General features: G+C 49.1%; 8 protein-coding genes across 8 annotated transcripts; 4 read left to right on the top strand and 4 right to left on the bottom strand.

The window, feature by feature from the left end:
• Positions 1-770: 770 nt before the first annotated feature.
• On the bottom strand, positions 771-3,635 carry EJ05DRAFT_525355 (MFS general substrate transporter; the record flags this gene model as incomplete). Its single annotated transcript, XM_033748845.1, has 11 exons — positions 3,163-3,635; positions 2,878-3,055; positions 2,686-2,833; positions 2,551-2,629; positions 2,047-2,332; positions 1,691-1,991; positions 1,595-1,620; positions 1,280-1,366; positions 1,108-1,204; positions 933-990; positions 771-837 (listed from the first exon to the last, which is right to left on the bottom strand). The coding sequence occupies exons 1-11, from the start codon at positions 3,624-3,626 to the stop codon at positions 771-773; spliced, it is 1,791 nt and encodes a 596-aa protein (XP_033602697.1). The 5' UTR covers positions 3,627-3,635.
• Positions 3,636-4,430: 795 nt separating this feature from the next.
• On the bottom strand, positions 4,431-5,776 carry EJ05DRAFT_498212 (alpha/beta-hydrolase; the record flags this gene model as incomplete). The annotated part of the gene is made up of 3 exons (XM_033746652.1): positions 4,431-4,565; positions 4,621-4,722; positions 4,775-5,776. 3 exons carry the CDS (start codon positions 5,774-5,776, stop codon positions 4,431-4,433), a joined length of 1,239 nt encoding a protein of 412 aa, XP_033602696.1.
• Positions 5,777-7,172: 1,396 nt separating this feature from the next.
• EJ05DRAFT_276837 (uncharacterized protein) lies at positions 7,173-9,310 on the top strand. The gene has a single exon (XM_033740404.1). It carries the CDS (start codon positions 7,390-7,392, stop codon positions 9,088-9,090), a length of 1,701 nt encoding a protein of 566 aa, XP_033602695.1. The 5' UTR covers positions 7,173-7,389; the 3' UTR covers positions 9,091-9,310.
• A 154-nt stretch (positions 9,311-9,464) lies between these two features.
• On the top strand, positions 9,465-11,700 carry EJ05DRAFT_530940 (Six-hairpin glycosidase; the record flags this gene model as incomplete). The annotated part of the gene is made up of 5 exons (XM_033748994.1): positions 9,465-10,382; positions 10,431-10,488; positions 10,537-10,744; positions 10,801-11,226; positions 11,274-11,700. The coding sequence occupies exons 1-5, from the start codon at positions 9,531-9,533 to the stop codon at positions 11,698-11,700; spliced, it is 1,971 nt and encodes a 656-aa protein (XP_033602694.1). The 5' UTR covers positions 9,465-9,530.
• Positions 11,701-12,535: 835 nt separating this feature from the next.
• Positions 12,536-13,316, top strand: EJ05DRAFT_277084 (uncharacterized protein). Its single transcript, XM_033740405.1, has one exon. It carries the CDS (start codon positions 12,784-12,786, stop codon positions 13,177-13,179), a length of 396 nt encoding a protein of 131 aa, XP_033602693.1. The 5' UTR covers positions 12,536-12,783; the 3' UTR covers positions 13,180-13,316.
• A 2,213-nt stretch (positions 13,317-15,529) lies between these two features.
• On the bottom strand, positions 15,530-17,032 carry EJ05DRAFT_498209 (TRAUB-domain-containing protein; the record flags this gene model as incomplete). The annotated part of the gene is made up of 2 exons (XM_033746651.1): positions 15,530-16,911; positions 16,963-17,032. 2 exons carry the CDS (start codon positions 17,030-17,032, stop codon positions 15,530-15,532), a joined length of 1,452 nt encoding a protein of 483 aa, XP_033602692.1.
• Positions 17,033-17,225: 193 nt separating this feature from the next.
• On the top strand, positions 17,226-18,508 carry EJ05DRAFT_508799 (P-loop containing nucleoside triphosphate hydrolase protein). Its single transcript, XM_033748036.1, has 6 exons — positions 17,226-17,302; positions 17,351-17,489; positions 17,538-17,657; positions 17,711-17,935; positions 17,985-18,070; positions 18,125-18,508. Exons 1-6 carry the CDS (start codon positions 17,249-17,251, stop codon positions 18,392-18,394), a joined length of 894 nt encoding a protein of 297 aa, XP_033602691.1. The 5' UTR covers positions 17,226-17,248; the 3' UTR covers positions 18,395-18,508.
• A 4-nt stretch (positions 18,509-18,512) lies between these two features.
• EJ05DRAFT_276711 (uncharacterized protein) lies at positions 18,513-19,442 on the bottom strand. The gene is made up of 2 exons (XM_033740403.1): positions 19,101-19,442; positions 18,513-19,045 (listed from the first exon to the last, which is right to left on the bottom strand). Exons 1-2 carry the CDS (start codon positions 19,324-19,326, stop codon positions 18,720-18,722), a joined length of 552 nt encoding a protein of 183 aa, XP_033602690.1. The 5' UTR covers positions 19,327-19,442; the 3' UTR covers positions 18,513-18,719.
• Between the last annotated feature and the right edge of the window lie 1,585 nt (positions 19,443-21,027).

Raw genomic sequence — 21,027 nt, 5'->3', positions numbered from 1 at the left:
GAGTGTGAGGTGAGCCCCTTGCTCAGAGTATCTCATTCAATCTCATCTCATCTCATCGCATCGCATCGCCATCTCATCTTGTCTCGTCGCCTCCACCCTCGTACTCCGCCTGACGTCTCATCACCTACGCCTCGACGCTCGAGGTAGCCACGTTGCGGTTCAACCCAATATTCGGCGTCGCCGCTAGCAGCATGTTGTATCCCACTCGTGTCCTACCCTTGGACCGTGAATGCTGGCCGCGAATGGCGCCTCGTGGGTTGTACAATCAAGGCGCAGCCGTCTCAACGATGCCAGCGATGCGTGTCTGTCACGTGCCATGTGCTTCTGATGATGCGTCAGACCGATCGAATTCATGCAGTCATTGATTAAGCAACATGATGTAGCTATGTTGCAGCTCCCGACTCCACGCAGCCACCTCAGCTATGCTGTCTGTTGTGGACTGTCAGCCTCCCTAATGCCTCTACAAATGCTTAAGCACTTACACTGTTCTAGGCCTATGCGCTGGACCCATATTTGATATATCATGCTACTTTACAAACAGTACCAGGACCTCGAGTCGCCATCCTTTCTGTCATCCACCAGATTCAATCCTATGTCGTGCCACCCTCCTTATATATAGTGGGGCTGGACTGTCTCCCCCCGTTCACATCCCTGAAGGACATGCTGTCTCTTGTTGGACACACGAGCACTTTCACACTCGGACACGCACTCATACTCACATCACGCCTTCAAACCCTAACACCCTTACACCCTCTTACACACCCTTAAGCTCAAGCCTGGGCAAATTTGCTCTTGCCCCTGAGGCGCTTGCCGAATCGATAAAAGAGGTATGGGAACCTGCACACTAACCGTTAATCATTGCCATCCTGATCCCAGCAACCACTGTGTCGGGTCGTATTCGCTCTACCCAAGTCTGGGAGTGTCCCACTTACGGTGTCATGGCCAGTGCCAGAAATGCTAGCAGTGACGTTGCCCACTGGTAGCCGAGATCTGGTGGCATAATTAGTCCACAAGTCATACAACTGTCCACTCGCTTGGATCGCCCATGACCGATGTACATCCAGTGTCCAATGGGCCATGCATGTCTCAAGCTGGTGTCAGACTTACTACTGTACATTTGCACCCCAAACAATGGGAAGGCCGCCGCGAAGCTTGATCGAGCAAAGCTGTTGGCTGCTAATGCCGACGCAGCATACAATGGGTACTACAACATTATGTCATGCGTCAGTCCGGTGCGATCCTCCATCAGAGTTGAATGGACATGTGAGGGGTATCTTACGCAGTCGACGAGGAATGTGAAAACGCCTGAGTATACGAATATGATTCTGCAGGACACTGTCAGCTCTAACACGACCATACATGGTAGCTGTGTGCGACTGCAGCATTATGCGTCTAACTTACCCGACACCGAAAATGGCTGAGAATATTATGGGAACTGCACACCATCGTCATCAGTCTCTCGCACTCACTGTGTTTGCTGGATTCCAAAAGTGTGCACGTACCTATCCAATGCACCTATGTACCCCCACAAAAGTAGTGTCAGCAAATATTCAGAACAGCAAGGGTACATGGAACACTAGCGGCCAGTACGTACGAAGGAATATGTAGTCCAACCAAACCCTGTAGCAACTGTCAGTCAAACCGTCTTGCAATTGGAGGAATTCCAATAAATCAGTGGGTGGCGTCCTACCGAAAAGCGACACTGGTATGAGAATTGCTCCCAGAATCGTAGGAGGCAACCGATACTCTGGTTCTGATCCGCCTGGCTCCCCTCCCTGCTGCTCCCGTTGCCGCACCAGATACTCGCGGTACTGCCGCCACAGAGGGTCTGTCGATATTCCAGCGATCATACCTATTAGGATACCTATGAAAGCAAGGCCGGTCTGAGACAGCGTGAAACCATGATTGACCCCGAATACAAGCGGGTACGCCCCGAAAAACAGATACAGGATGCCCAGCAGAAGTGCGGAGAGTATGCAAAGACAGAGACACTACGTAATGCGTTGTTAACGATCGTCTGTCTGTTATTGCTGACCTGGTACTTACCATTGGCTCAAGGAAGAGTAGCTGGAACGGGCGAATGCATGACCAGAGAATCGTCTGGGCAATAGTTCGATCCATATGCTCGATGGGCGCCATCCATTTGTCATTGCCAGTGTCCGCTCGCATCTTCTGAGCTTTGGCACGAAGCAGCACGGGATGATACGTCTCTGGAACAAAGAAGACGATAAGACCTAGCTGCACGCCTGCCCAAATCAGCAGTGTGTAGAAGGTCCACCGCCAGTTCGTGTATTGGTTTATGAAACCGCCAATGATGGGTCCAAGCTCAGGCCTGCAAACAATGAGTTAGCCCATGATCTGCTGAAAGGTGTGATTTAGTCCATCTGCGCCCATGCTCGGTATCTGGGAGCGATCCGGTTGCCCGGATGAATCAACAATCTATGTAGCACCAGATACTGGAGCCCCCGCCATACCCAAGTACATTCGATCCTTTGATTAGGATACATCATGGGCTGGCATATGATTCGTGGGAAGGGTTATGTGACGTACCCAATGAATGGAGAGGCTGTGTAGACCATCATGGGCATTGACAATTCAGACTTCGAGAACATGTCGCCCACGGTACCCCCTGGAACATCATACGGTCAGTTTAAATGCAAGTTTCCTTCGCTTCTGCATGCTTACCTGCAACACTCAAGAATGCAGAGCCTGCGACGCCATCCAAGAATCTCGAAACGAGCATCGTAGCCATCCCATTGGCAACGGCACATGGAATTAGCCAGATGACGAAGAATATAAGCGACGCAATATATATTGGTCTGCGGCCGTAGAACTGTTGCGGGTAAAGACGTCAGTGTTCATCTCCATAGAACGAACCCTGTGGTTCTGATCGTCAAAGGTTTGACTTGCCTCAGACAGGGGGGCTAGAAACATGGGTCCAAGACCCAAGCCTACAACATAGAGAGACAAGCCAAGTGTGGCAACCTCGCGTGACGAGCTCCAGAGTGGTATAACCTGCTCATAGATGCTTGTATAGCCGGACGAGACGCAAGTCCTGTCCAAGTCAGTCCGAGGGATCGCCCATGATGATTCGTTGCGTCAAGCATTGGTATATGGTGGTACTGCGCGATCAACGCAAGGTTTGACTGGATCAATACATACACACAGAGTGAGCTTGCTGCAATGATCAGGACTATGAGCCATTTCTGCAATTTGCCCTTATTCCTCGGATTCATTGGATCCTTTTCGCCATCCCACTTGACTTCAAACGCCTTCTCAGGATCGCTTGGTTCATTGATACCATCAGAGCCTTCGGCACCATCCTCGTCGCTGAAACAAGTGTATCCGTCTTGGCCAGCATATGAACGCTGTGAACGAACTGGGCGCAAGCTGTTGGTCGTGTTGGATTGATTTCTTGAAAGTGTCGGTTTCTTCACATCTCCAGGCGCTCTAATAGACTCGAGTCTTGGTGAGATTCTCTGCGGTGTGCTGTTACTCTCTAACGTCTTTTCTTCTTCCCCACCATGGTGTTGATCGGATACCGGGAAATGTGAGTCAAGCAAGGAGGATGTCTTAGATGTCGGCTCTCGATAAGCGGTATTGTTCAATGGTTCCACCAACGCCATTGTTGCACTTGTCGTGTGTTTGATGTGGCTTCACGACACCAAACAAGCTTCGCACAATCTACAATGAACGATGATAGCAGATGTCCAATTGCTGAACGACTGGTTAGATTGTTGTCTCAGTGCTACTTTATAGCACGTCAGCGAAATACGCCTGATTAAGGAAGCATTCTACGTCTTTCATTTAAGGAAGACAAGTACCTGGATCGGAATTGTATTCGAGCATTCGGCAATGAGAAGTATAGCTGGGACAATCGGCACTGCCTTGCGGCACATAAGATCACACCCAGTAGAATTATCAGTTATAGCTTAGCAAGCTGTCGTGAAACGGCCGGAGATCTCAGGGTAAACAGCGTGTCTTATTGCAATTGGTGAGAACAAAACTGAGACTGAGAAACTTTGTGGGTCGCAACGCCGCAACCCACGTGACTGCCAATGCGGAAATTGAAGATGAACATAGGAAAGATTGGAGTGTGGAGATAATGGTCCAGTCGTAACTCCGACTCGGATAGCCGACCTCGGCATCAACCGCACCGTCATTGTTGTTGCGGCATGGCTGGCTTATCCGTTTTCGGTTAGCTGGCACTGATTCCAAATATCAACCTCCATGTCGGCTCGTAAACACTTCTGCGACAGCAACAAGCCGCGATGTTCTCTCTCTACAATGGTCATAGACATAGATATGTATGTTGAGGTCCATTTATTGCTATTGTTACGCTACGAAGTTTCAACCAGTCACTTTCGCATATTTTGATATCTGCTAAACAGCCTCAACTGTCCCAGGAGCACACTGGGCTTTCTTTTTCCCTAGACGGCAGCCGCAAATATCTCCCAGATGGTCTCAATCCACAATTGTGGACGGCTCTCTGCTGGAAAATGGCCACCAACCGGTAGTCTCTTGAAGTAGGTTAGGTTGGCAGTTCGTTCAACCCAGTCTCGAGGCTACGTCATTGTCAGTCATCATGGTTGAACATCAACGAGGAGGCCAAGATCTTACAGCATAGTTGAAATCCTTCAAAGCTGGGTACGCAGGGCTGGGATAACCCCACTGCACTGCGGAAACAGGCACTTTCGTTTTAACGCCCGTAAACAGGTTTATCTGCGAAGTGCTATTTAGTGCATAGTCGTCAAAAGGGATTGGTGTGACTTACACCAAACAGCTCTTTATAAGACCGAATGTTTCCATATGGGCCTGGAATGTATAATGCTAGTGCCCGCCGTATGAGTTCTTCTGCGGTTTGCGGTACATCGCTGACTGTGTATACTAGTTGCCACATCCACGCCAGGAATCCAACAGGACTGTCAAGTAGCGTGTGGGCGAGAGACAACGGCAATGTACTATGTACATCAGAGTATCCTCCATGATTGGCGAGGAAATCATTCTGAGACGAAATGTAGGCAGTCTCTTCCGGCGTCGTCTGATTATTTGCGAATCTTGCCGAGTCGGTCGCATTCTGAAAAACGAGATAAAAGTCCGTGACGTGATTGATGATGCGATCAACGTACTTTGGTACCATGTGCTGTGCAACTACGAATCCCAGGTCTGTTGAGTAGACGACGTAGCGTTCATAGCCTAGTTGCTCCATGAGACTCGCAAATACGATCGCGTGCCCTTCTGGATTGAGCCCAGGGGTGGTCGGAGCAGGACTGAAACCAAAACCTGGGAGATCAGGCGCAACAGCGTGAAAAGCTGGGAGGGAGCTGTTTGGCGGATGGGCGAGGCTAGGAATCACCTTCGCCCATTCGAGACTTGTCGATGGCCAGCCGTGGAGCAGAAGCATTGGAATGGCATCCTCGCGATCAGAAACTTCATGAATAAAGTGGATATCCAAAGATCGATTATACATCTCTCCCGGTGGAGGTACAGTCGTAATGAAGTGCGAGAAATTTGTGTTCAGCTCATTTTGGAATTGATCGAAATTGAAGTCGCTCGCCCAATACTCAGCCACTTCTGAAACGTTGGCAACAGGTGGACCATCAAACCATGCTGGCGCATCAATGTCAAGCGACGGCCGAAAGTTAGATGCCCTAACACGCGTATCTTCGATGAAAGTCGGATCAACGTTGATTGTGTAAGGGCGGGGCTGATATGATGCGTTGTAACATTTGGCGACGGATATGAGAATGGGTAAAAGCAATGCTGATGAGGACATGCTTGTCCGTGGCGCAGTCCAGAAAGAAGTCATCTTCGATTCAGGTGTGGTCAAGAATGCAGAGCAAGCTGGGAACTATAGCGAGAGGATTTACCATTTTATATACAGTAAGCAGAGCGTGTATTATTTATTGCTTCTTGATTACGGTAAATCCTAGTGCGGAGCAGCTGACAGAGCAGTATGTCATTTCAATCAAAAGGGTCTATCGAAGATCGAAGTCCAGAGTTTCAAAGATTGTGACTAGTGAGAGATGATTATGTCAACTGGAATCTGTATAAGCTACATGTATGGCTTGCCGCAGCAGTACCTATTCCAGTAAAGTCGTGCTTACTATAGCCTTTCCCCAGTGCTAGAGTCTTCTAGCATACATAATTGGTCTGACAAATCCAGTTTTGGGTCGGATCCTTCTCGTGCGACTCTTTAATGGACGCATTGGTGCGAATGCGAAGAACCCTCTGCGATTAATTGCGAATGCGAAGAACCCTCTGCGATTGATTGCGAATGCGAAGAAATCCCTGCGATTCATGGATGGCCAGTGCACCTCTCGCACGGGTGAAGGATCCATATCGCCGACTGCCAAGATAGACCTGTGCGTGCACGATTCTTGGCTTTAGTGAATGAACTATACCTGTCTCGCAGTCCGACTGTCTTCATTGAAGACTGCCAGTTTCGATTAAGCTGGAGCGAGAGGGACCCTGCTTAGGAGCTCATCTGATGTCCTCTGAGCATGAGCGCACAAGATAACGCAAGAATGCTGGCCGCGACGCCCCGGATCCTACTCTCAGAGCTTCGAAACAGCCAAATCGAACGTCCGGCTACCAAGTGAGAAACCTACAGTAAATGGATTTTTCATACATCGTGAACGGACGGAGAAGATCTGGAAGCAAATCCGTAAAGCCTTCGTCTGCAAGGTGGGGGCCTCAATAGCCGCGAAAGCTGCGAACGGCGAGCCGGAGCCATCGACCCAAACCCAGTCAACGAATGTTGCTGCGATCACATTTGAGAAGAATAACAACGACAAACCAAAGAGTCATTGTCGTAAGGCTTCTTGGTGTCGAAAGCTTTGCTGAGAGACCGAGGGATGCTCCTGTGTAGGGTTGCACAAGGATGACCAGCCTCGCGACTAGGTTTCGATTCACTTCATACTCTACCCAACGAGGGCATCTTTGGAGAGCCATCTACAGTCATGACTCTCCGGTTGAGTTATCTATCAAGCTTCAGCATTTCCCTTCGCTCACCAGCTTCTAGGCAACTGTACCTGTGTACGGCAAGCCACCTGCGCAAACTTATCGTGGCGTCTCACCGGACAAGCCACCAGTTCGTCCACTGTTAGCTAAGCCACCCTCGTCTTTCCAGAACGAGCCAGTATACAGCGCAATGTCTACACACATACGTGTTGAACTGAAAACAAATTAGCCTCCACCAATGAAGAACGCGGAACAGGCGCTGCCGAGACCCGGCACACGACCTGATGATCTCCTTTGCTGCATGCATGGCTTTAATGTGCGCTCATTCAGCTGCTTCTTCGTCAACTGTGGGGCTGTGCCGCAGCTTTTGGCCAACTCTGATGGTGACATTAAGAATCGTTACTCTTCCTGCTTTGCAGATTGCAGATGTTCTGCCCTCAAGTCTATGACATGAACACATCCGAATTAACAAAGTTTCTGGAACCGTTGAAACACGGCCCCTCGTGGACCGCCAAATGTATTGGCAAACTGCTGGATGCTGACAATATAACCCACGTTGCAGATGGTCTCGTAGGAGAGAATGGTGTCAAACCAGTGCAATATGTGAGAGGTGTTTGGGATATATGGGGAGTAGATCTGCCAACCTGCTATCAATACTGCAGCCGATCGCAGTTTCCAATGGTCTTCGACTTTCTCAACTTCTCGTCTGGAGTAACAAACTACCTCTTACCCTGGCTGGGTCTAACAGCGCAGTTGCCCTATGAAGCTGGCGACTACTTTGAGAATATAATGAGCTTCTGTCTATCCGTGGGCAGTCCCTCTCTCTCAACTTTCTCCCTGATGTCTACAGCGCTAAGTAGCCATCGAACACACAAGAGATTTGCCATCACAATCGATCGATCTCGTTCCGAGGCTTCCAAGGAAGCTGCCAAGGCCGCTCGAGACTTTCTTAGAAATGCTCAACAGTCGTCATTGCGGATCAATGACATGGATTTCTACACACTTATCGTAAAAAGCGATGCAAGATTTCAGAACTGGTGGGTTACCATCCGAAAGAGACTGCACAAGACACGTCGACTATACACTTTGTCACTCGTTGCGCAGAGTTTCTTCGCAGTAGCTGCATGGGTCCTTACTATCGCCGCCTCGTACATACAGTCTCTCGGTATGCACTCTCAAGCTCTACTTCTCTCCTCTGGAACGCTATGGGTCTGGCTAGTCCCCGTCGTACTCGGCTGGGTCTACGTAGGAACACAATCCAGGGAGGGTACAATCAAAGAGGCCCTTCAAGGTCAAGACGATGAAAAAGTCGCGGCAGCTCTCGAAACGCGCTCCGGTCTATGCCACGAAATTGAGTTTCATCCACCAGATTCTTGCTTCGGTAGTGTGATTGGTGATGAACGAGTGCAAGGTCCGGCTTTCAACTACGCCAGAACCTTCACTCATCATCGCCTTGTGGACATTGTGGCAACATCATTGGAAAAAAGGGCCGCCATGCCCGACGTAGTCTTCCAGAGGGCTGACCTCGACGCTTACATTGAATGGGCTGATTTGTGGCAAGATTCGTCGTGGGTTGCGCACTTCCTATTCGCTAATGCAGTCGCTTTGTTTCTTCAATGGGGCGTTACAGGAGCAGCAACTGTAATCTCTTACCTCACCGAAGTACGTGGTCTTGGATGTCGGTCGGGTAGCTACTTGTTATACGGCATTCTGGCGACATCTGCACACGGTTTGCTACTTACTTCTGCATTCCTTTCCCACTGGGCCATGCTCATCTACCAAAGGAAAGCTGAGAATGTTCACAACTATCGACGCTATGGTACACACTCAGTCATATGTGTGCTTGCTGTGCTTACACGCTACCTCGGTCGAATCCTAGCAGTACTGAATGCTCTTTGGATTATTCTCAGCTCTATTTTCGAACTTATTGGGTTCTACGAAAGCTGTTGGTGCACCGGAACTGTGCTCGGGCTGGGAAAGAGAGCATGGGTGGTCCTCTTCGTCAGTGGAGACAGAATGCGCGAAGATGCTGCCCCTTCATGGGCCGGGGGTATAGCTATGAGTATTCTGGCAGGAGCAATTACGTACCTCATTGTCTGGATGGCATCAAGAGAGCGTAAAGGATAGGACTAATTGTCAAGCATTGTCTTTAGATATAGACGACATAATATACCTAATTGGATCTGACTCGCGAAACTTCACTGTACCGCACAAGTTGTTGTTAGAGAAACAATACGGAAGTTGCAATACTGAGCAAGATAGATACTTGCGAAGGTATCCCTCACCTTCATGCTACCACGAATGGTCCTGTTCAATTCGGTCCGCTTCCCAGGGACCCTGGTCTCTGGTTTATCAAAGGGTTCCCCGCATGCGTCAATCGATAGGATGATTCCGAAATAAGCTATACCTCGGGTCAATACTTGTCCCGATAACAATTTTACACACATTATACAGGGCACAGGAGGAAGAAGGCTCTGCTGAACCTGTACGCTCAAAGAAAACGAACTTGGAAAACATTGCGGTCTTTCTCTTTCTACAGATCAAACTGGAAAGGAAACGAGAGAGTAATGCTGGCAATCATACTTTTCTGGAATCTGGTCCACGCACAAACATGCTGGAGAGATACGATCTGCAGCGGTCCACCAAGACCATTATTTCAAGGGCCATGGGAGTCGAATATCTACGCTCCAAATGCAAGGATAGTCCAGCCGGATTCGATTGTAGACCTATTAAGAAACGTGGACTTTCCGTACGAAAGTGTTTTGACACTCGAAGGGAATGGTTCCACTGTAGTCGTGGACTTCGGCATTGAAGTTGGTGGAACAGTCTCTTTCCATTACAACACAACTGCACCAGCTTCCATAGGACTCGCTTTTTCCGAAGCGAGGAATTGGATCGGACAGTGGTCTGACTTCTCAAATGGTGGCTCAACCCCTGACGGAGCAATATATGCAGATATAAGAGCGGCTGGTCAGGGCATTTATAATATGCCGGAGGCGAAGCTGCGTGGTGGATTTCGGTATCTAACCATATTTCTCAAAACAGATCAGAGCAGCAAAGTTACAATCACGAACATCACTCTGGAAATATCGTTTCAGCCAACGTGGTCTAGTCTGAGAGCATATCAGGGCTATTTCCACTCCAATGATGATCAGCTGAATAAGATCTGGTACAGTGGCGCCTATACTCTTCAATCTAACAGTGTACCTCCTAATACTGGTCGAACTGTACCGTTTGTGAAGAACACATGGTCAAACACAGGACTTCTGAGTCCTGGAGATACGGTAATTGTCGATGGTGCCAAACGTGATCGCGCTGTCTGGCCAGGTGACATGGGTATTGCTGTCCCGTCGACCTTTGTCAGTGTCGGTGATATGACCAGCGTGAAGAATGCCCTTCAGGTTATGTACGACTATCAGGTATTGCTCAATCTCCGAGTCATGGATCTACCTTTTCTAACAACCCAGAACCCTGATGGATCATTTCCGGAAGCCGGGCCGCCTTTGTTACAACAAGATAGCGACAGTGAGTCAACTGTAGTAGTAGGATTGTTCCAGCCCTGATATCCACTAGCTTATCACATGTGGACTTTGATTGGGACATATAATTACGTTCTATATACCGATGATATGGAATTCCTTGAGAGGCATTGGGTAGGCTATCTCCATGCTATGGAGTATGTGTATAGCCTAGTTACTCCGGCGGGATTACTGAATGTTACCGGAATTCGAGACTGGGCACGTGAAGCCCAAGGTGGCAACAACACTGAGGCAAATATCATGTGGGTAACATTCTCCTGTAGTTCAAGACCCAGAATACTGACCTGTTCTATCTAAGTCTTTACCACACTCTCCAAACAGCGTCTCAACTTGCTACCTGGATAAACGATGCCACTGATCTAAGCACGGAATACACAGTTCGCGCACTCGCCCTCCGGACCGCCATAAACGCCAACTGCTTCGATGATAATCACGGCCTTTTCCGTGATAATGCCACCGCCACCACTCTTTACCCCCAAGACGCAAACAGCATGGCCATCCTCTTCAACGCCACGACCCTTTCCCGCGCCTCGTCCATTTCCAAGAACCTACTCGCTAACTGGACTCCCATAGGCGCCCTCGCACCTGAACTCCCGCATACCATCTCTCCATTTATATCCTCCTTCGAGATCCAGGCACACTTCGCGATCGGTGAAACACTTCGTGGTCTAGACTTGATCCGCCGGTGCTGGGGCTGGTATCTAGCTAACCCTAATGGTACACAGTCTACCGTCATCGAGGGTACCTAGAGGATGGAAGTTTTGGTTATAGATATAACCGGGGATATGTCAATCCGAGCTATACGAGCCATGCACATGGGTGGAGTAGTGGACCGACGAGTGCACTCACGGAATATGTGCTGGGGTTGAGGGTACAGGACAGAGCGGGAAGGAGATGGAGTTTCAGACCACAGTTTGGAGACCTGGAGTGGGTGGAAGGGGGATTTGGGACACGGTTGGGGAGGTTTAGAGCCGCGTGGAGGAGAAATGGCGAGTGGGGTTTCAACGTTGAGGTCGAATGTCCCGAGGGAACAACTGGGGTAGTTGAGTTACCGGTTTTAGATGATGAGAAAGAGATAATGGCTCTTGTCGATGGGTTAGAGGCTGAGCCGGCTACTGTCTTGTATGATGCTCCTTCCGGGAAGAAGTTTATAAGGTTGGAGTTTGAGGGTGGATTCCATTCTGTCGAAGTTTCATAAGGCACTAGGTTGAACACTATGACAACGGTACGAGTTTGGATCTATAACTTACTATGTGCAGGACAATATGATGCTCGGAGATCGAGTCTATGACTGGTATTCTGTCACAACAGGCTCCTGAACCAGGATCATTTCAGGCATTGGTTGCGGGAAATATGACAAAAAGAGCAAACAACATGGGGCTACCACATGGGAGAGAGAGCATGAGACACATATTCTCTCCGTATGTATAAATCTCCTGCAGTCATGTTGAATTATAATGAAACAACTATATGTTACGTCGAGACCCCTGATTGGCTACAGCCCAACTGGTCTTAGCGTGCCGACAGGGTATGGATACGTCCGTAATGCATCTTCGAACGTCACGCAGCTCGACGCGTGTATAATGGCCAAGGTACAATACATGTAACAGGATCCCGCTCTTTGTAGAAGTGCCTCGAGGACTCTACAAGCTGACTTGTGCTAGTCCAATCCTACTTGCATTGAAACGCGGAGCTTCTAAAGCGCATCATGTTTGCGAGGGCACCGTTGGTCAACTCCAACTGGAGGGCTCTATTGCACAATTTCAACCAAGATTTTTTCCATGAAAATGATCTAAAGGTCGCCGCCTTCTTATTGGAAGCAGTCGGATAGTCACAATCGTTAACATAGCCTACGCGGAGGAAGTAATTAATTCTGCTCTGGCTTTAGAAATGCTCCGCATAGGTGGTGTGGCAAGAGAAGGAAGGACAAGGCGTGAAAATGCAAAACAGTATGCACTTCCTGCTATCTCGGAGACAAAAGTAGCGACTGGTCCTTATTCGTTGAAACTAGACATCACAATCGTGTTGTTTGACGAGCTCGAAGCGGACAATTGCGGTGGGGTGGTGCATGGATACGCCAATTTCCGGACATTACTGCATGGATGTTTACGATAATCAAGTACCGAGGTGACATTTTTCATAAATTCTATAATTCGACCGCGCCCGCCGCAGTTCCTTCAAGCTTCAGCTTCGTCCATTCCTTTCTTTCTTTTCCAACGAACTCCTCAGGCAAGGTTGCTTCACCCATACTATCATAAACATCGCGGCTGAGCTTTCAAAGATGTGGTCTATTCAGTACCGATTACCTTTCGTCAGAAGATCATCAAAGTCGTACCGGAAGCTCGGTGATGATGGGGATATCGACGACAGTATGTGTGGTGCGCTACTCGAGCGCCCAGCCGACACAACTGCAGCAATCCTTCCATACAAGCAGTCCACGAAGCAGAGGCCACCTTTACCTGCCTCGAGGTACAGCATAAGTCAGAAGCATTCAAGTAGCACAAATACGAGAATACGCTTCGAGGGAACGAACGTTCAAGCCCTAGGACCAAACTTATCGCCAGTGCCCAGCGCAGCGAAGTCTCGCCAGTGGTCGCTACTTCCACCCATGGCTAGATCCACAAACGTCCCTGGACATCAAAGAACGTCAGTTTATGGGCTTTGCCGAGTCGTTTGAGGTTCCATCAGATATGATTTCTGGAAACCACTAGATTCGTGTTGAGTGGTTCCCCTTTTCTTCGACAATGCAGCTTTTCTGGCCCTGGTTCAATCCTTTCTCTATTTTCCCGCCAACTCTCAGCCCGCTTAAGAGTAACTTGCATCCGTGAGCGACCTCTATATCTTTCAATTTGACACTACGTGTCTGGGACCGGACCGGACCTGAATCATCTTAGATATGAAATTGAAATCCTTCGATTCCGCGTGCTCAGACGAGCTACAGGGACTTCAATCAAGCACGCGAAGATTTGAAGTTCCAAAATGAGATTGCTTGCATATGGTTTACTAGGATACGCGTCCTTGCCTTGTCGCCACACCAAAACGTCCTCATCGCTCGCTGCGTCACGCTGAAGGTATGAGGGAGCCGCACATGCTTGCAGTGCGTGTATGTTTGGCATAAATGAGCACCTGCAGATTGACAGGGTCCCGGAGTCCAGGCTACATCCATCGTCAGTTCAAAGGAACCCCACTTCGACGCATACAAACCACAAGTTATGCAGGATATCATAACCAACTTCTTTGCTACAATCGTCCTAAAATGCACATCAGAATGACCTTGTACATCATGGGTCTAACCGACAGGGAGCGGACCTCTTACTGCATGTGCAACGTTATCTCTGGAATTTTGATCCACTTGGTATGTAGTGCGTAATGTGTCTAGGGGTGATAGGCGGAACGCTGCAAGGTGCGGTCCGGGGAGCTGTGGATAACAAGACGAAGATAGTGAGGCTTTGATATATAAAGCAGGGATCAATGCAGAAGACTCAAGTGGCGACTTGAAAGCTTGTAGGGATCTGTAGTGGGCACATCAGACCGTGACTGTCTGCAAGCTTTTTCCCAGCAAAGACCGTGCGAAGTCGTTCTACAAGTCGAACAGTTGGCACGGATGAGTCCGATGAGATTGGAGAGTGAAAGGTACAGCGGTGCTGCAGTCCGACAGATTTCGTGCTTAGCGATCGCAGGCGGCGCTTCGAGACGGTGTATCACTGGTGATTTGTATTGCACATATCATAGCTTCTACAATGAGCAACCTGACTGTAATGATCTGATTGTTCAGCCTTCTAAGTTCTCACTGCGCCTCCATTTATGTGTATCAAGTGACTCTGATAATTCCTCGAGCTACACGTCTTCTTTGCCTTGTGAACCCAGCCCAGCCCATCCACTTCAAAATTCCAAAACACATTTCCAGGACATGTATCAACCCTTAGCTTTAAAGCACAAAATGCAATTCAAACCGTCCCAGCATACATCAAACGTCCGGAGGTATCCATCTACTCCGAACGACTAGTTCAGTAAGCTACATAACTCCGCACTTCTCCGACCTGCCATAGTAGGTCTCAAATATGCACGACATCGCCTCACTATTCTATTACCTGCTGATCATGCAATTTATCGGGGTGTTTGTCCTTGGATCCACTTCATTTTGTGTGCATTCTACTTTAAATAATCATAATCAGAGGGAGATTTTCTTTCAGAAATGACGGGAATGTGACATGTAGTAGCGTGGGACAGAGTCAGCAATACCAACCATCTCCCTGGCCACGTCTGACATGTCGGGGTTGTTTATCGCGTCGCTGCGAGTAAAACTTTGTGTGGATATGATTTCTTATTCCTGATGGCTATTGCGCGGTTGTGAGTATACAAGGATTATTATTAAGAGCTTTGCCCAAAGAGTGCGTCATTACCATAGGCGAACAACACTGACTAGTGTCTTGTTATGGAACGAGAATGAATTGACAAGGCGCAGGAAGTTGTGTGGCTGGGAAACCGAAAAGCCGATTTTCACGGTGCTTAGTGTATTTCTAATTCCTCTGGGTGCGTGTCAATACTTTCTCGTTATTTTTAATAGACGAATAGTGCGTTGCTTTGCGCTATGGTATTGTGTAAAACATAAGTGAAAGAAAGTAAGTGTAGGCTAATACAGTACGCACGACCTCACCTGTCATCGACTCGGCACCTTTATATTTGCGACATTCTGAAAGATAGTATACAGGTCAGATGGCTCGGTGATGAAGGTTGTATCCACATTATGGGTTCCCGAGGACTTGGGCGGCAGAACGTCATGGCATCAATCCCATGACATGTTGTTTTGTTTTTCTTCTTTACTCTTTCTTTCTTACTTTTTCCTTTTCATCATTCAGCCAGGATCATGGTTCCTATGCATTTTTGGTTTTTTGAGAGACTAATTGTTGTCTTTGATCGGCGGTCAGGGGCTAGACTCAGATTTAGTCCTACGCAGCAAATGTTAGATTCAGTGGGGTCCTCATGCTTGCGTAATCTTCATCTATACATTGAACGGCGGATTTTTATCAGAAAAGTGCCAAGCCCCCAACATCATCGTCCGCGTCTTCGACTTGTACATCCTCGTCCAGCTGCGACGTTTTTCCGAGAAGACTACTGAAAAGTTCATCCGCTTGTCTCTCACTCCACGTCCCCCGTTCCTCCGGCGCCATGAAGTTCTGCAGCTTCTCGTGTACTGTGTAGCGCAACTTGCGTCCCTTGCTCGCCCTGGTGTCAACAACTCGTCTTGTCTTGGCTTCTCGCGCCGCACGGTACTGCGCACTCAGTCCCTCGTCCACTTGCACGGCAGCTCCATTACTATCACTGGTCCGCTGCTCTAATAATTCCTTTAGTAATAGCCCGTAGAAGTCTGCGTCGTCGTAGATGTCTGGTGTGAGGGCTGTGACGCCTGGTGCGCACGAACGCGGTGTCTGCGTGCGCACAATAAGACGTGTTGGATCGCTAAGTTGGGATGCGAGGACAGATGATAAAGGCTGAATAGCTTGGTCTCCTGCGAGGCTACGCGGGCCGGCAGTAGTTGTTTGACGGGTTTTCTCTGACCAGCGGTCTAGGATGGCGTTCCTGATCGGGAGGCGCGAAGTTTCGGATGCGGTGAGGCTGCTCCATATATGCTCGGACGAGGTATCTGTGGTATATGTCGTGGCGTGTTTCCGCTTTGTTCCCGCTTTAGCTGTTGTGGTCTGCGGTAGTAGGTCTGTCAGAGTGTTGAGGAGGTTCAGGGCCGCAACTTCGGCGGCTTTGAGAGCGGAGTCCATATCTTCGGTCGGAGTTTCTGAGCTTGCTTTGGTCTGTACTGTAGCGGTGTTTGTGGCGATGAGCCCCTTTTGGAGGCGGATGCGCGTATTGAGAAGAGTGTCAAAGGTCTTACGTTGGGTCTTGACAGCGACACCCTTTTCTGCGTCGGCTTTGACACCGACTGTTGCGGCGATGGTCTTAGATTGCTCATTCATGAGCTTGCGCAGCTTAGCCGTATCAAAAGGATCGCGAGGCTTCACAGCAGTCATGGGAGCGTCGCCTTGTATTGACTCCATATCTGACACTGAGTCGTCGTCCTCTTGTCCTGATTGGGAATCTGAGTCCTTGTCATCGTCGTTCGCGCTAATGCTCTCGCTATCATCGTCTGAGCCGAAGGGTGAAGGCTCTTGTTCGGACTCTGGATCCTCTTCGTCATTACCGGACAGTAAGTTATCGCTACTGTCATCGTCGAGTGCGTCACGCCCAACACGTCTGCCAGCATATTTTGGGCCCAGTGTAGGTGCTGATGGCTTCCTAAGCTTGCTCTTGCCCACAGGCTCGTAGTGTTCTCGTCCAGCATCGCTATCTTGACTTTCTGCTTCATCACCCTGCTCGTCATCACTTCTGCCATATTCGTCCTCTTCTGGATCGTAGTCTAATAATTATTAGCGACTTTGGAAATCTGGAGGTTTTCGGGTCGACGCACCTTTTGGTTGTGGATCTTCGAGCTCGGCGATCTGCTCGGCCAGAGATTTCACCCTCCTTATTTTTGACATTTTCAGTTGTAATTCCTTTTGCTACTAGAAACGACAAGAGTTGTCGCAAGTGTAATTGGTACGTGCCAAGGTCAGAAAAATTCCCCAATGGCGGAGTCGGCATCGGACTCCCGAAAGCGCCGCCAGCCGACCAGCCTTGGCATGGAATAATTCGAACTTCATCATCGACGGACGCTTGATGCGACACCAATGAACATGATTCCAGCTTAGCATGCAATGCAGAGACGCTTCTTCTCTCAATGCAGGCGCTTCAATCATGAAAATCCTCTGGTACACCTTGAAGCATGGTTCTAATGGAATGATCGCTAATACCAATAGGGACTGCCGCGCTCAGGCGCACCTCCCCAGCTGCCTCGAATGCAGCGTGGATTGCCGCAGAAACGAAGCATTCCAGGCGTAGCTAAGATCGTGGCAGTCTCATCTGCGAAAGGTGGTGTTGGAAAGTCGACCATCTCAGGTACAGGATTATGTTCATAGATGCATCATTGGCTCATTCATTATTCAGCGAATTTGGCCCTGGCTTTCGCGCGCAGTGGGCTCCGAGCTGGATTACTCGATACAGATATCTTTGGCCCGTCAGTACCGACTTTATTCGGTCTTTCGGGGGAGCCGAGACTGTCAGAAAGTCAGCTCTTTGATGAACTTCATATGTAATCACGATTTTAACTGTCACCACAGAAAACCAACTGATTCCGCTATCGAGATATGGCATCAAAACCATGTCCATGGGCTACCTTGTTGCTGAATCTGCCCCGGTAGTATGGAGAGGATTGATGGTGATGAAGGCTCTGCAACAACTGCTGCACGAAGTCGAGTGGAGCGGGCTGGATGTGCTTGTTTTAGATCTACCTCCCGGCACGGGTGACGTCCAGCTCACTATTACGCAGCAGCTTGTTCTCGACGGTCAGATCCCCGATGCAAAGTATGAGAGCAACACGCTGATTGGTACAAGGTGCTGTAATTGTATCAACACCCCAAGATCTCGCTCTCAAAGACGCCGTGAAAGGGGTAAATATGTTTAAGAAGGTCAACGTACCTGTAAGTATTCCGCACAGGACCTCGACAATATGAGCTAACATTATATGTACACAGCTTCTGGGACTTGTCTCAAACATGTCTGGCTTCATATGCCCGACATGCAGTTCGACCCACGATATCTTTGGTCCTTCGTCTCTTATCTCAAAGAGGTGTATTGAGCACGAACTGGAGCTTCTAGGTGAGATTCCCTTGCACCCTTCGATTTGCGAAGATGCAGATAAAGGTAGGCCTACCATGGTGGCGGAACCTGAGAGTCCTCGTGGGCAGGCGTTTCAAGGCATTGCGACGAAGGTTGCCAATGCTTTGAGTCTTTCGTCTGTGTAATGGCCGTGCATAGACACATGTCAGAAAGTGACGGTGAAGGCAAGAACGTCGGAGTCAATCGACGGCTGTATTCACGGGTAGAATATTAATGTTGCCTCGCAGCGTGTTCCTGCGTAAATTTGAATGCAATTCCGTTGGTATCCTGCCCTATTTACGAAATGACGCCGCCATGCTTGTAGTATGATGCGTAAATATGAGCAATGCGTAGTCATGTACAATGAAGAAAAATCGTAATAAGGCGATGTGAGCTACAGCTCCGCCATGTATCAGAATGAGTTAGCTAAATTCGTCTGCCCCTTCGCCGTGAATGCGCAGAATAATCCCGTCATTTGGCGCCAAACAATTTCTCTTTCCAAGTCTTCGTCCTCGGGGTATCAACATCGAACTGACTTGTGATTGTTGTAGAGGTGCCTGCATTCTTCTGTCCCCCCTTCGTCTTCAGAGCCTCGGCCTTCTCGACATCAATCTCCTTATTTGGGTGCCGCTTCTTTTCTGAAGGCGGTGATGCCATGCGGACTCCCGTGCGGCGAGTTTGACGTTTCGAACGGGAGTCATCGAGACGACCTGTGAGACGGCGCGAGACGCGTCTGAATGATGCACGAACTTCCCATTGACGTTTCTTCGCAATGTACCAGAGCGTGAGGGAGATTGCTACAAGAACTCAGTCAGATGTCTGCTTGAGGCGGTATGCTTCGCTAGAACTCACCTCCGAGTCCTACAACAATGCTGACCACACAAATGATAGCGATCAGACCGGCCTTGGAAAGAGAGAAGGCTCCCGTGTCGTCCCCAGATGCTCCAGCGGCATTTGGATCTTGAACATGGCCTGGGTCTGACTCTCCAGAATTCGCCTTTGCGTCCTCAGCTGCGATCAGGACAGGGTAGAGGGCGAACAGGGCCAATAAGGCGCGCTGAGCATCATGTTGTTGCATCTCAATACCGATGGGGAGTTTCTTCTGCGGCGTAGGAGGCACAGATATGTCAGGGAAAGGATAGGATCTTCGGGAATCTTTTTCTCTCCTTCACATCCATGGCGAGCAGCATCTCTATATTTGAGCGCTGCGGCCGTGGAGGAGGTCTCGAGGAGGTTGAGCTAGCTCGGGCGGCTACCAAATCACAAGGCGTCACACTGTGACCGCCATGCGAAGCCGCGGGCGATACGTGCATGTCCTGGCGCATCGATGGACTAGAACAACGACAAGAGGGCTCAGGAGCGAGTGCGAGAGAGGTTGATTGGCGTTGTGGAGTAAAAGCGTGGGCGGTTAAATGGTGTCGCTTTACTGATTTGTTGCTTTACTGATACTGATTGGTGGGCGACGCTTTGTGGCTTGAAGATCGGGCTGGACTTTAGCGCCGAGGGAGCTGCAGGAACAAAGTTAGTCCTTAAACAACAGAACTTCACACTTCAACGAGCCAACACCATTCTCGATGCACTGCCTCCCTCCATGCAACTTACCAGATTCTTCAAAGTTGTCGCGCGTATACGAGAAGGATTCAGTGTACTTGACTCAAGACCATTTCGTGGGTGAAAATGGTCTCAGGCATTGAAAACACTGCTTCCTTGGAAGTGCCCCTCAACACCAGACGAAGCGTTGTATGTCTATCCTAGCCTCTTTGCTCTAGGGGTGGCACGCCCAGATAATGTATGTAGTAGGCACAGAATAGGATCGACAAGCCAGTTGTAATCGTGGTTCTGCGAGTACTCCTTCAGTGGCGTAAAGACTTCCTTTTAAGTATAACAGTACCAACCATTTATTGCTCGGGAAGCTGAGTCCAGGCCCACTGGGATTTATATTGATCACTGCTATCTCCACACATACCCTTTGCTGTGAAGCATCTCCTGTCAAACTCGAACATGCCTTTCGCAGGAGCTCATTGTGTTCTGGTCTCATGGCTAGTCGTCAATGGGCTGCGAACTGTAGAGTGGATCTTGGCCATACTTGCAGCGCCAAGCAGGGATATCAACATTCCCTTGCGTATCTATATTGAGTATCGCAATCTTGGAGGTGCAGTAAAACCTTAGAAAGTCAAGAATGTGTCTCAACTAAGTAGAATGAATTGCCTACATTCATGGATACCTCGCCCTGATGTACAACATAGCAAGAGGTCCGCCCCTTCCTGAGTCGTCAAGCGACTCATCCCACAATGGAGCTCAACTCTCCGAATATTCAATGCTATCACAAGCCTTCCAATTTCTCATACTTCAGCCGATCGCTTTGACTCGTTCTACTCACAGTCCTTGTGTTCTACTGCCATCATCTTGTCCGGTTGCGATTTCTGATACTTCCATCGAAACTACGCATGAATGAGCCTGAACTGGATCCAGCTTTCGCTCGCTTTCAGCTCAGACAGCTTGACTTTGAGTCTCGCGGACCTTCGCGATTGCACATCGAGGTCTTGCGATCAGAGTCCACCATAATGGAGTCTGACCCAGACGTCGATGTGATCACCAACAGCCCAGAAAGGCCCGTTACTGCCGGCTATACTGAATCCCTTGTCACGGAAAATTCACCTCCTTGTTTTCAGCGGAAGAACACTCAACTATCTCAGCCTCAATTCACCTGGGGGCCTCGAGATGACAAGCAGCCAGTGATGCGTGTTCAGCCTACAATTAATGATATCGGAGCCCAGAT

This window comes from Pseudovirgaria hyperparasitica (genome assembly GCF_010093815.1).
Source record: "Pseudovirgaria hyperparasitica strain CBS 121739 unplaced genomic scaffold EJ05scaffold_4, whole genome shotgun sequence".
In the NCBI taxonomy this organism is placed as follows: Eukaryota; Fungi; Ascomycota; class Dothideomycetes; order Acrospermales; family Acrospermaceae; genus Pseudovirgaria; species Pseudovirgaria hyperparasitica.
This window is presented reverse-complemented; position numbering and strand designations above follow the sequence as displayed.